This window comes from Eulemur rufifrons, chromosome 3 (genome assembly GCF_041146395.1).
Source record: "Eulemur rufifrons isolate Redbay chromosome 3, OSU_ERuf_1, whole genome shotgun sequence".
NCBI lineage: Eukaryota > Metazoa > Chordata > Mammalia > Primates > Lemuridae > Eulemur > Eulemur rufifrons.
In genome coordinates, this window is record NC_090985.1 from 74,989,540 (window position 1) to 75,004,132 (window position 14,593).

The 14,593-nt window shown below is 38.9% G+C and overlaps 1 protein-coding gene across 1 annotated transcript; it reads left to right on the forward strand.

Moving 5' to 3' along the window:
* The first annotated feature begins 3,931 nt into the window (after positions 1-3,931).
* Positions 3,932-9,315, forward strand: FABP12 (fatty acid binding protein 12). Its single transcript, XM_069466315.1, has 4 exons — positions 3,932-4,004; positions 5,628-5,800; positions 7,280-7,381; positions 9,241-9,315. The coding sequence occupies exons 1-4, from the start codon at positions 3,932-3,934 to the stop codon at positions 9,313-9,315; spliced, it is 423 nt and encodes a 140-aa protein (XP_069322416.1).
* Positions 9,316-14,593: the final 5,278 nt, after the last annotated feature.

Sequence of the window (14,593 nt, forward strand, 5' to 3'; positions counted from 1 at the left end):
CTGAGCTCCGCCTCCTGTCAGATCAGCGGTGTCATTAGATTCTCGCAGGAGGAACCCTACTGTAAACTGTGGATGCGAGGGATCTAGGTTGCACGCCCCTTATGAGAATCTAATGTGATCTGAAGTGGAACTGAGGCAATGATCCTAGCACTGGGGAATGGCTGCAAATACAGATTATCATTAGCAGAGAGGTTTGACTACACAATAAATGTAATGTGCTTGAATCATCCCAAAACAATCCCTCCCCACGCCCCACCCCAGTCCATGGGAAAATTGTCTTCCATGAAACTGGTCCCTGGTGCCAAAAATGTTGGGGACTGCTGCTCTAAAGGATCTTAAGAACTCAGAGGGTGGTGGTCCACATCATAGCACCATTTAATTCACAAGCCTGCCCTCTACAGAAATAAAATGAATCTTGGAGAATTTCTAGACTATTGAAAACTCAACTAATAACACCAATTGTGGCTACTGTGCTTGATGTGTGATCTTTGCTAGTGCAGATTAACATAGCATCAGGTACACAGTATGAAGACATTTATTTGACATTCTTTTCTACCCCAGTCAGGAATGATCAGAAACCATTTGCATTACATGGAACAGACAAAAGTATATATTTACAGTTTTGTCCCAGGTCTATGTTAACTCCTGCTCTCTGTCATAATATAATCCATTGACATCTGGGCTGTCTGGACATCCTGCACAACATCATGTTGATCAGGTAGGACGAGCAAGAAGTGGATAGCATACTGGAGGCCTCAGTAAGATACCTGCAATACAGAATACAGGAGTTAAAGTTGGTGATGATTGAGGGACCTTCCACTATTGTACAATGGAGGTCCAGCTTGGTCTAGGGCATGTAAGGATATCTTTTTCAAATGACAAATTACCATATTTTGCTTCTTCTACCAAAATTCTTGTAGGACCCTTTGCTTATGGTGGCAAATATATTGCACATTTAGGAATGTGCTACAGCCCACATACTGGATGAGGTGAAAAGCTCCCTGTTTTGAGTGGAGCCTGGAGCAGGAAAGAGATCTGCAGGAAGTCAGGGCTACAGTATAAGCTACCCTGGTGCTTGGGCCATATGACTGGCAAACTCTATGATGTTGGAGGTGTTAGTGATAGGAAAAGATGTACTTTGTGTGTGTGTGTGTGTGTGTGTGTGTGTGTACATACATACAGATACATAAGCATCACAACACAGACTTCTGAGGTTCTGGAGCAAGGCCACACCATCTGCAACAGAGTCATAAATGCCTTTTGAAAAAGAGTGCCCGGCGTGTTACTGGGGCCCCGTGGAGACGGAATTCTTGACTATAGGACACTAAGTAACAATGTGTCCAGAACTGTCCATTATGAGCTGGCTTCTGTCAGACCCGTGAGTCAGAACCTCAGGCAGGCCCAGCAGCAGTCCATCGTAAGACTGAAATTGAGCATCTGGGATTAAGCCTAAACAAGACTGGAAGTCATAAGGTAACAGCATGAGCAGGTGGCCCAGATCCCCGTGTCACCCAACATGGCCATGCCGACACCTCTCCCTCAGATCATGCCTAGGACAATATGGGGGTCCTCTTGGACCAGCTAATGGAGGAGAAAAAGCCTGAGCATTTAATGGGTTGGTCAGTTCAGTGTGGGGAGGGCAAGCTGAAAATGAACAGTCATTTCATTACTCTCAAGGTGGGAGGGGGCTTGAGGAACTGGTAAGGGAACATCATCTCAGTGCACAAGGCTCAGAGTGGGGCACCTGTTACCCATTTCATGTGGAGGGAGTGTGGCTGGAGACAGGAATATACACATACACGTGGGCAGAGGTGAATAGTCAGGATCAGGGGTCTGGAAGGAAAGGACTGAAAAATTGCAGTCAAGGATGTTTGATGTAAAGGAATGTGGGTGGACATATGGGAGTGGACACCACAAAACATCCATCATAGAAGAAACACTGAATCACCAAGTAGACAAAATATCTAGGCCAGTTGACATTAGCCAGTTTTTGAGCTGACACAATGGACACATGAACGGAGGGGCCACAGTGGCAGAGATAGAAGCCTTACGTGGGCTCTATCTCATGCTTCAGCTACTGACACCTCTGCAAGTCTAACCTGCCTTCGAGAGAGACCAGCGCCTCTCTCACCATGACACCTTCTTCAAGGAGGTGATTTTCAATCAGTGATTTTCCTTGTGATAGAGGATAAATGTGCATCCAACATATGAAACAAAGCATTCAATATTTTCTTGAAACATACTGGGAGTTTTAGTACCTTCAGTGCCTAATTTTATTGCCTGTAGTACCCTCAGTGGTGGATCACTTCCTGGATTCAGCCTCAAGCCTACTTAATTGAGTGGGCATAACCTTACAAATTGTACACTTCGATGTAAAAAAAAATCATAATGTTACATTGCCTAACTCAGAAAAGGAAAACCAACCAACAAACTATGGTATCTTTACCAATAAAGCTATCTTTATCATAGCTGGGACATTAAATCTATAGTGCATGCAAAGTTTCTTAGCTACATAATAAGTGTGTAACACTAGTACCACTAGTTACTCTGTAAATGTTATTTGAGTAATTATCAGTAAGACTATTGGCCTGGATAAGTGCCTTTATGGATACTGGAATTTGGAAATTTAACATTTTAATGAGAATTATTATAAAGTACCATATCCTCCTTCCTGTTTTAAAAGAATTTTAGGCTGAGTGAGGTGGCTCACGCCTGTAATCCTAGCACTCTGGGAGGCCGAGGCAGACAGATCATTTGAGCTCAGGAGTTTGAGACCAGCCGGAGCAAGAGCAAGACCTTGTCTCTACAAAAAAAATAGAAAGAAATCGTCTGGACAACTAAAAATATATACAGAAAAAATGAGCCGGGCATGGTGGCGCATGCCTGTAGTCCCCCAGCTACTTGAGAGGCTGAGGCAGGAGGATCGCTTGAGCCCATGAGTTTGAGGTTGCTGTGAGCTAGGCTGACGCCACGGCACTCTAGCCCAGGCAACAGAGTGAGACTCTGCCTCAAAAAAAATAAATAAATAAAAATAAAAGAATTTTATAACTTCCGGTTTTCTTAATAACGGTATGTCAACATATGGGCATCAAGCACTTCCTAGAATTAACAATGATGTCCTCAGGGGCTGATGACAGGTATAAGGGTGTATTTGTCCTTCAAGTTGAAAGAAACAGAAACTAGCTTAAGTTAAGGAAGATCTACTAAGAAGATATTTGGTGTTCTCACGGCAATGACCACTCTCTAAGCTTATGGGAAGTTGAGCTGACACCTGGAGAACCATCAGGAACAGGGCTGCTGTGCATGGAACACAGTTTCTTTCTTTTCTCTCTGTTCCTCTTTCTTGCTCAGTATGCATGTGGCTTAAATTGGTTGTTTAGTCCTTACTAAACGTTTTACTTCAAATGCCAAATACCATCTATGAAGTCTCTCCGGTTCTTAGTTAAAACTATCAAGAATGAGAATATTAGATCTCCAAACATCCAACAAATTGGCTTTTTCTGAATCACCCTTGGTCAGAGAAAGAGAGAGACCTGGGGCATTGGAGTCCAATGACAGCAGCAGAGAGGTCTGGGCACACCCCTTGTATACGGCTTTGTGTGTGGCAAGGCCTAGGAAAGGGAAGTAACATCTAGTTTTGATTCTAACTTAGTGCTGGAAAAATTATATCTAATCCTGCTAAATACTCTACCATGTTTCCATTTTCATCCTGACTTATTTACATTTAAGAGAGCTTTTCTGCTTTAGATGGTATTCAGGGAAAATTGCAAGAATTAGAGTTTCTTTCTTTTTTTTTTTCCTCCTGACTTTTCTCATTGCACTTTCTATCCAGAATTGTATTAAAAACAGGTTCTGATACTATTTCAGGGAATAGCAACGTACACACCCCTATGAAGCTATTTTTCTTTGAGATCAACTTATCTCAAACAGAATGGTTGATCAGCTCCAAGGAACATGGAAATCTGTTTCTTGTGAAAATTTCGAAGAATACATGAAGGAACTGGGTGAGCTATGTTTACTTGCATATCGTAGCCAATAAAAATGGGAGTTTTGATAGCACAGAACTTGCTCTGTATAAAATAATACTAATCTTGGACTTTCTAATTTTTTACATAGAAAAAATAAATATTGATTCAGCACCAAGAGACTGTTTGTTTGCAAAGCTAGGTTGGAATTGACATAGTCCCTTATGTAATTTACCGTGGGTTTATATAAACAAAACATGCAGTACCATATACTAAACAGCAAATGATTTTAATAAATGATTTAAAACAAAAAGACACAATTATTTTAAAAAATGATATGTTACAAACATTGGCTCTAATCTTTACAGGTCTTCAGAATAGATCTTGTCTTCTAGCTTCTGGCGGCTGCTGGCATTTCTCAGCGTGTGGGTGCAACACTCCAATCTTTGCTTCCGTTTTCACACTGCCTTTTCCTCTGTAGTCTAACATCCCTCTTCTTCTCTCTTATAAGGAAACTTATGGTTATATTTAGGGTCCACTCTGATAATCCAGAATAATCTCCCCATCTCAGCTCCTTAAGTTAACCACATCTGCAAAGTCCCCCTTGGCATATAAGGTAACAATCACAGGTTCCAGAGATTAGGACATGAATATCTTTGGGGACCATTATCCAGTCTGTCACATCCTGTGGTTGTATTTTACAATATGAATTCCGTAAACCCTATTATAGTATTTCCCCAATATATCTTCTCTCAGAAATTTAATTTAGGCATTGCTGTGTACATAGTGCTATTTCTATTGAAAATATTGCTACATGTGATACACAAAGCTGTGTGTGCAAGGATGTTCACTGCAGAATTATTTATAACCACAAAAATGGAAAAAAACTGCTCATAAATAGGGAGACAGATAAAACAAATTTTGGTATATACACACTATGGAACCTTATGTAGCTATGAATAAATATATCTATATGTACAGACTTGGAAAATCTTTAAGACATACATATAAGGGGAAAAAGCAAGTTGAATAACAATGGATATAATATTTATATTTTTAAAAATTCTATATATGGTGGTGATGGTTGGACAACATTGTGATAAACTTAATGCCACTGGATTGTACACTTAAAGTGGTTAACATGGGAAATTTATGTTACATATTTTTTACCACAATAAGAAATACATAGACGAGACTAATAATAGAGAAAACAAACTCCATATATGTGTTCATATAGGAATGTAAGTGAAGAGCTTACATTCTTACATTATATGAATAATCTGTACCAAAGTATTTTGGTTATTTGTGAATGGATATAATTGTAAAATAAGGGGATGGCTCATAGCTTCAATCAGATTTTCAAAGGGATCCATAAGTCAACAAGATTAATAACCACTGGAGTAGAGAAACAAGCCACTCGCTTAACAACAACTAGAGACTGGTTGTTTTGTGTGCAAAAAATGAGTTGGTTTTTTTTTCCTGCAAAAAAATAATCTATTTTAACATATAATGGTGGAGCTACTAGCTTTAGAGATGTGAATTTATGAAGGATTAAATCTTTTGAACTCACAAACCTCCTGGTTAACAAACAATTACCCAGATAATGTGAGTTCTTGGAGCCAACAACAAATTTAACTACATGTCCTTTTATCTGGTTTCCAGGAATAGGAAGAGCCAGCAGGAAACTGGGCTGTCTGGCAAAACCCAGAGTGACCATCAGTACAAATGGAGATGTGATCACAATCAAAACCAAAAGCATCTTTAAAAACAATAAGATCTCCTTTAAACTGGGAGAAGAGTTTGAGGAAACCACACCAAGTGGCCGTAAAACCAAGGTGAGGCCTACAACAATTTGTCAGATAAATTTTATAAGAATATTAGTTAGAAATCATCCAAAGTAAGTAAGCAATTATAGCAAACATGTTTAAAGTCTTTATGATAAACTTTTGACAAAAGCCTAATTCTGAGGATGTTAAATGTTAATATACAAATCTCCTGGGATATTTGAAAAATGCCCACTGCTCAATCCCATCCTGAGCGGCTCTGATGTCTGGGGTAGACACCTGAAAATGGCATTTTTTGATAAGTCTCAATTGATGCTTAGCAGACCACATTTTAAGAATCATTTTCCTAGATTAATATTTATACCTCTCAGAAACAAAACCTCTCCCTTTCCATTTTGTAGCAGTTTTCCATGCATAGAATTGCAATGAATTAAACTTGTATTAGCTGCTAGTTTTAAACTTATATTAGGCAAAGTTAGGCCATCGTAACAAATGAATCACAAGGTCACGATGGCAGATTTATTTCTAGCTTACAGTCCCTATGTAACGTTGGGGTGGAGTTGGGGAAGTTTGTGTATGTAAAGCAGGTGCATTGGGTCTCTGCCCCTCTTAATCTCTCAGGGATCCAGGCCAGAGGACATTTAACTACCTTGTAGCTGCACCATCTGGAAATTGTGGTCTTCTCAACAAGATAGAGAAAGAGACACTGATTGGCCTTTTTATTGCCTCTGCCTGAAAGTGACACACAGAGTTTTCATTTGTATCTCATGGGCTCCAACTGAAATACATCATTTATTTGAAATACATAATTTACTTTCATTTTATTGTTTATTGTCTGTCTCTCTGCACCAGAATGTGAATTTCTCAAAGACAGGATTTCCTGTCTCACAGAACCCAGAGCTTGGTCATGATAGTTCAATAAATATTTGTTGTTTGAATAAATGAATTCAACATAGGATTATTAAACTATATGGAGGATAATATTCTGATAAAAGAAACTGTCATACCACTTTAATAGACAGTTACTATTAATAAATAAATATGAGACTTTAAATTCCTGTGCCATATAAAATGGAAGAAAAATTTTGATCTAAAATGTGTAAAAAAGATGTCTGTGCTAAATCAAAAAAAAAAATCTACTTTTAGAAGGAAAAGCCTGGAAAATATTGTTGGGGTAAAAAGAGGAAAGCGAACTTTTGAATTGGCTTCATATATATTTCTAAACTTGAAGTTTACTTTGATTCTTTATGCAAAAAGATAACACTTTGCCTAAATAGTAAAAAATAAAAAGAAAATTTCACTTACTCTTCAAGATAATATTATGTTTTTACTCTTGTAAAACTTTTTTTCCCCAGCAGAATTAGCCAACAAATTTACTGTTGACAAAGTCTTTTAAAATAAATGGGATTGTAAACAAATTCTAAAACTATCTGAGATTACCATAATAGCTAAAAAGAATTTGGCACCTGATGAAATTTTGGTGTTCAAATATGACAATCTGATCTGAATTTTGTTTTGTCTGTTTTTCAGAGTAAAGTAACTTTAGATAACGATTCCTTGATTCAAGTTCAGGACTGGGATGGCAAGGAAACCACCATAACAAGGAAACTGGTGGACGGGAAAATGGTGGTGGTGAGTGAGCTGGTTCTCGTATTTCCTCATCTATCGCAATCCCAGTGTAAAATCACTCAAGTAACTTGTTCTCAAACAATAACGAATGTCATTTTTCTTTTTCTCTTACTTTATAAGAATGAGGAAAAACATGATCAGATAAATGTATAAGCATTAATATTATAAAATGTGCATGGATCGGAGAAGTAAAAAACTAAAGAAAATTTTAAAAAATTCTTTGACTCACAGGTAAACCAAAGCAGGCATGTGTTTTTGCAAGAAAGACTTTAGTGGGGATTGAGGGTTGTTGCCAATCCTGTACTCCAAGCCAGGATTAACTCCTCACTGTTCTTCCAACTCAACACCAAATGAAAGCATGAGAAAGAATTTTAAACTAGGGGTATGAAGGTGGAGTGGTATCTTTTTGGTCTATGGATGAGTTAACACAAGTAAGAACTAATACTTATGTTGCTACCGTGTCCCTAAGTTTCCACGTATTAATATTATTTACCCAATCCTCTCAATAGTCCTGTGAGCCAAGATTTATTAGCCCATTTGACAGGCAAGGACTCTGAGATTCAGACACTGACTTACCTAAGTATATACAGCTAGAAAAATGTAGTGGTGCTGAGATTAAAATCCAGTTGGTTTAATTCCTAATTCCAAGGTCTACACTTTATAGAATCCATCCTACTCCCTGTCGGGATGACTTTCAAGATCTTTCCCACTTCTACAGAGTGGACGGATCTGTGTAAATGATTCTTCTCCTCCCAAACCCCTACCTGCACCAAAATGAATAAAAAGCTAATTTTGAACATACTATAAAATAGTTCTAAGGGAATATACAAGGTTTGTATAGAGGTAAATAGCATCTAACCTCATTTCTTAATACAGGGATATTTTTTTCTTTCTATGAAAACAATACATTTTAGGCTGGGTGCAGTGGCTCATGCCTGTAATCCTAGCACTCTGGGAGGCCGAGAGGCAGGAGGATCACTTGAGGTCAGGAGTTCAAGACCAGCCTCAGCAAGAGCAAGATCCCATCTCTACTAAAAATAAAAAGAGATTAGCCAGACAACTAAAAATAGAAAAAAATTAGCCGGGCATGGTGGTGTAGGCCCGTAGTCCCAGCTACTCAGGAAGCTGAGGTAGGAAGAATGCTTGAACCCAGGAGTTTGAGGTTGCTGTGAGCTACAAAAAAAGATACATTTTATTTCTTATAAAGTCAGAAGGGGAAGACTAGAGATGACTGATTTTATCACTGCTTATCATGACATAGCCAATAAACAGACATTTATAGTTCATTAGGAGGAACACTGGACTCAGAATCCAAAGATGTGGATTTCCATCTCCTCCAGTCAGTACTTTTGTGACTTTGGACAAGTTATTTATCCTCTCCAAAATTCAGATTCCTGGCCTTCAAGATGTAGACAGTGTCTTCATGAAAAGTTTTCTGAGAGAATTACATATCATCATTATGTCTCAGTGCTCTGAAAACCATAAAATATTATACTACATCAATGTAAGTTAGTATTCTTATTTGAAAAATGTAGAGTACGTAAAATAACAAAAATGCTTCAAGGTTGGCATTTAAAATATTTTAATAAAAACTTAAAATTCCACTGTATGCCTTGCTTTCTTCATAAATATATAAACATGATATATACCTTATATATGCACCATATGTACCACATACATGTGATTTTCTATATATATTATATATAATATGGCAAAATCAGCTAACAAATACGTCTTATTTATATAGGTTTCTTTTCAAGACTTTTAAGGAATGCGTGTATGGATATTACTTAGTTTACATTTTTCTAAACATGGGTTTCACCAACAATACTTACCTATCTCATCCTTCTTTTGTCTTCTAGGAAAGTGCTGTGAACGATGTTACCTGCACACGGACGTATGAGAGAGTATCAGCAGATACAGTCTCAAACTCTTAAGCTTTCTCAGGCTGTGATCCAAACTACTGAGGTTGTTTAAATACAACTTCCAAGTAAAATATTGTGGCGTTAATATGAAAGAGGCTTTCTTTGCACAACCATCAACAATTTTGTTTGCTCTGTTAAATATGCCGATATCATATAGTACCTTGGCATTGGCAGCTATGAGAAACCAGGATGATATATCAATGCAGGGCTGGGATAATATATTCAAACAGGCACTTCATACTGATTTTCTTCTCATTATCCATTTTGTGTCCATCCTCTAAATTCAACATGATCTGTTCTATATTGGGAAGATAATATTAATTTTTTAATAAACTAGTTAAGACATATAGTATACCTCACAGATTGCAGCCTCAACTGTATGTGAAAGGATAAGAAAGATGTTTGGAACTAAAAGCAATAACTGACATCTAATATAATGTCTTACTGTTACTACAGAGAACACCATAACCACTACCATCATCACTGAAAGCCACATAAAAAGAGAATATTTTGTTGTATTGGCAGCAAACGTGCAATATTAGGCCTAGGAGGGTTGTAGAAACTATGTGGACTGACCACGTTGTTTTGTGGATGGAGAAGCAGGTCTAAGTAGGTTAACTGTCCACTTCACTATCACCCAGATTCTTTCAGGAAGAACTGGAACCAAAATCCATGTTTCCCAATTGTTAACATCACAACCACAACAAAGTGAATTTAGATTGGAACTGTTTGTTAGTTAGAAACAGGTTCATAGTGTACAATTATGAGCCAAGTGAAATACTACATGAAACTAATACATAAACAAGATTCCCTTTGTCTTAAAACATGTGGCAGAATGCCATAGCTTAGTCCAGATGAGGACATAGAGTTTGACCATTTGAACTTGTGGCCTGTCACTGCTTATTTGTCTGATTGGGGGATCTTGGTATTCTGGTAGAAGTGGAAGAAGTGCTTGTTTATTTTTTGGTTTACTGAAATGACAAAGAGGATAATGGAAGACATAGAAAGATATCTGTCCCCTGAGCTTCTTGGACTGAACGGAGAGAGGATTCCAGGCAGAGGCTGAAGGAGCAATTTTCTTGAGACCCCGTGCAAGGAGGTGGATGTGAGCAGCTCTGCTGCAGGCGTAGGTAACAGCTTGCTATAGAGATAGGAGAGAAGAGTCTGCCCATCGCAATGGAGCCCTGCACTGCTCTGACACCTTGAGGGTCAGCAGCTGCAGGAGTTTTGGAAAACAGTGCTCTTAGCATTGGTATTAGTGTCTTGCCTGCTGTGGTAATGGTGATACTGTCATAGGCAGCAGGGGACAGTACAAGAAGCCTTGTGATGAAGGGTTAGTTATGAGATACCAGGAGGACACAGGAGGGACATCCCTGGTGATTCTCAGGAACACCTTGTGGGCAGGGCCTGGGAGCAGGGTGGACTTTGCAAGGGCTGGTGTTCTGCATGACCAAGTGTGAGCAAGAACATGACATTTGGATATTGATGTTAATACGATGTTACTTGTCAATAATCTAGTGAAGTCTAGGGACCTCTGAGTACTCAAAAAAAAAACAAACAAAAAAGCCCCACAAAAGTACCACAGCAACCAAAGATTGTCAGTAGTGATAAACCGCATGCCTACCTTCCTCCCACTTCCTTTGCCCAGCTGAGAATCATTAAAGCAGGGAGTCATTCACTGTGGTTGATGGAAGTGCATGTCCTTCAGGGATGGTTGGGCAACCATCTAGATAAACCAAACCAAACAAGACACATTGCTGCTCCAAAATGATATGGTAATTCAGGATTCAGGATTTACTACACATCTGCCGTGTACCAGGCACTGCCTGAGAGCTGGTGATAGAAGAATCAGGTCATGTTTGCTCCCCTTGATCAACCCAGTAGAGAAATGGTATATTGGAAAGGTATCACATGGGCACACTAATCTCTGGGAATTTATAAGCAACAGGTTATAAAACAAATGTTTCTATCTGGGCAGAAAGATCTAAAACTACTTTCTTGGTCAATAATTGCCTTGCCTGGGATAGAAGATGCCTAGCAACAGGGTGGCAGACACGTCAACAGTGAGGACAGCAGTCTGGGTGGGAAAATCATGGAGGGACTCCTGTTCCTTTACACAACACCCGTCCTGGAGACTTTATGCTTCTGTGCTGCAACCTCAGTGTAGCTTGTATCAGTTTAGTTCGAGTCAATTATCATTGATCAAGACAATTAAGGAATATGGAGTTATTCCTGGTGAGGTATAACCTTTTCTTTTTAAGCTAGAAAAAAAAATTTTTTTAAATATATTCTTTGATTCATATTTAGCCAAACTATACTAGAATAGCCATTAGAAAACCACCGATGGAGGATGTTTAGATTTATTTAAACAGTTAATATTGAATATTTCCTATCTGGTAAATAAGTTTGGGAAAATAATGTTCCATTTGAATAATGTGATTGACAATAACCTGAGACAGAAAATGAAATAACAATAATAATAACAGACTGTTGAGCACTTATTAAGTGCCAGACACTATGTTTAAACTTTCTATGCATAACCTCATCTTCTTCAGGAGATATTTATAAAAGTATAAACTAAGACTCAGAGAGGTTAAATATTTAGCTTAAAGTTCCTCAGCTGATCAATACCAGAGCCAGAGTTCAAAACTAGGTCTCTGTGCCTCCAAAGTCTATGTTTGTTAGCCATGATGCCAGAAGCTTCTTCAGAAATGGAGATTATGAGTTTCTTTTAGAGTCTTTCTATGTAATAATAATAAAAAATAATAATAATATTAGGATATTAAGTATGAAATGTCATATTTCTTTAAGTACTAAGTTTGACAGTTGATACCTCTGACATTTCACTTCGACACTTTTTGTTTTATTTTTATTGTGAAGGTACATCCTCATTCTTTCAAATGCATGGGTTAGCTTGTGAATACCTTTCAAATTTTTTTTAGAGCAATTTTTATGAAACCATGAATAAGTAAAACATTTGTGTTATTTCTGAATATGAGTTCTGTCGTGGAACCAATGCAGTGCAGACAGCTCGAAATATCAACGAGATGTTTGGGAAGGATGTGGCTAATGAACACACAGTAGTACATCAATAGTTTGAGAAGTTCCATTCTGGTGATTTTCATCTTGAAAATGAGTTACATGGGTGACCTGAGACCAAGGTGGATAATGATGAGCTGAGAGCTGTAGTGGAAGCCAATCCATATTAACCTACGTGTGAATTAGCAGCAAGGTTTGACATTACTATTCCAACAATATCAGACCATTGGAAACAAATTAGCAAGGTAAAGAAGCTGAATTAGACGGGTTCCGTGTGAATTAAACAAGCATCAGAAGAGAAAACGTCTCGAAGCTTGCCTTCCTTTGCTGTCATGACATAAACACAAACTATTTCTACACCATATTGTTATATGTGATGAAAAATGGATTCTTTTTGACAATCGCAAGTGTTTGGGTCATGCTGGTAGGACCAGAGAATATGACATTTGAGTAAAGATATGAAGGCAGTTAGGGAATGAGCCAGGCATATAACTCAGGAAGAGAAATGAGACTGAATAAAGGCCTTGTGGTAGAAGCATGCTGTGATTGAGGAAAAGCAAGACAGCAAGTGTAGCAGGAAAAGACTGAGCAAACGAGAGAGTAGTAAGAGATAAAGACAGAGAGATAATGGTAGAGAGAGATTGTGGTGAGCCTTGTTGGCCAGGGCAAGGATTTTGGCTTTTACTTTGAGTGAGATGGTGTTAGAGCTGGTTCCCCTTGGCCCCAGGAACAGAGAGGCAGAGTCATTGAGGCTGCAAAAAGGCAAAGGAGTTTATTGGCTAGCTTGAGCTAGGGTCCAAGTCCCAGAGCACCAACGCAGTGGCCTCTCCATGAACCAGGACCCCGCCCTGGGGTAAAGGTTAAGCTTTTATACTTTTCTGTATGCTAGTTTTCACACAACATACTAGTCTGCACACAACACACTAGTCTGCACACGACATACTGGTCTGCACTCCATCCCCCTTTAGTTCATTTGTTCTTTTAGAAGTGGCTGATCGTGTTGGCTCCTGATTGGTTGACTCTAAGCTTCGGGTTTTTCGCGCTGGCGCCAGTTGTAGTTAATGTCATTTAGGGGAAGAGGAGGGTCTGTGGGGGGGGGGATGGAGCTGTTGTTGCATACCTTCTAGTTTTTGGTTACAAGCGATACTGGGAACACACGCCCTGCACAAGCCATTCATGCACTGATCATGTCTTGCCCTTCTTATCTACTTAGTTGGTTGGAGGGCCCCTGGACTCTCCAGCCCTTTATCAGGAAGTAACTTGCGGTTACCTCCCTGGGGCCTTGTTTTCCTTAACTTTAGTGAAGCCTGCCATGGCTCCACTTATGCTAAGCACCAAGCCAGCAAGTCATATATACGGAAGCAGAACTAGGCTGTTAGCTTCTCACATCCAGGAAGCCTAGCCTATCATGGAGTTACCCTTGCTCTTATACCTGTTTTTCATTCTGATTAACTATATTTATCAAACAACTAAAAGCAAGCACAGTCACAGAAGCGAATAGCATCAGTTAGAATCAAAGAGAGCACACATTTTCCTACTATCAATTCGTGTTCTTCAATGGGAGCCCCTGAAGGGTGGTTAGAAGAGTGACATGATCTGATGTACATTTTAACAGGATCATGGCTGTCAGGTTCAGAAGGTCAGAGATAAGTAGGTCAATTAGGAAATCATAATAACATTCCAAGCATGTACTGATGGTGCCTCGCAGTAGGGCGGACACGGGGAGGGTGAGAAGCAGTGAGATTTGGCGTATATTTCTAAGTTAGAGCTAACAGAATCTATTGATAGATTGGCTTTTAAAGCAGCAGAGAGATATTTAAAATAGCTCTATTTAAAAATTTTTGGTCTTAGAAAGATGCATGTCATTAATTGACGTTATAGCTACCTATGCCAAAACAATTGCTTGATATTATAGGTTCACTGAAAAATTACACAGAGCAAGACAGAACCAATTATACTGATCCCCCCAAAAGTGGCTAATTTATTTATTTAGAAAGCACTAACGACTTCCCTTCCTGGCTAAATGGAGTAGCAGGGGCCCGGATTTACCTTTTCACCTATAACAACAAAAACTGGACAAATTATATGTAAAACAATGGTTTTCAAGACAGGACATTAGGCAAAAAGAACAGTGATCCCTGAGAGAAGAGAAACAGGTGAGGTGAGCACAATCACTGCCCCGGCCTCTTTGCATACCTTTAGGAGTACCACCACCAGCTGGGCAGCATGCTCTGGCCTCAAAAGCCTGAGT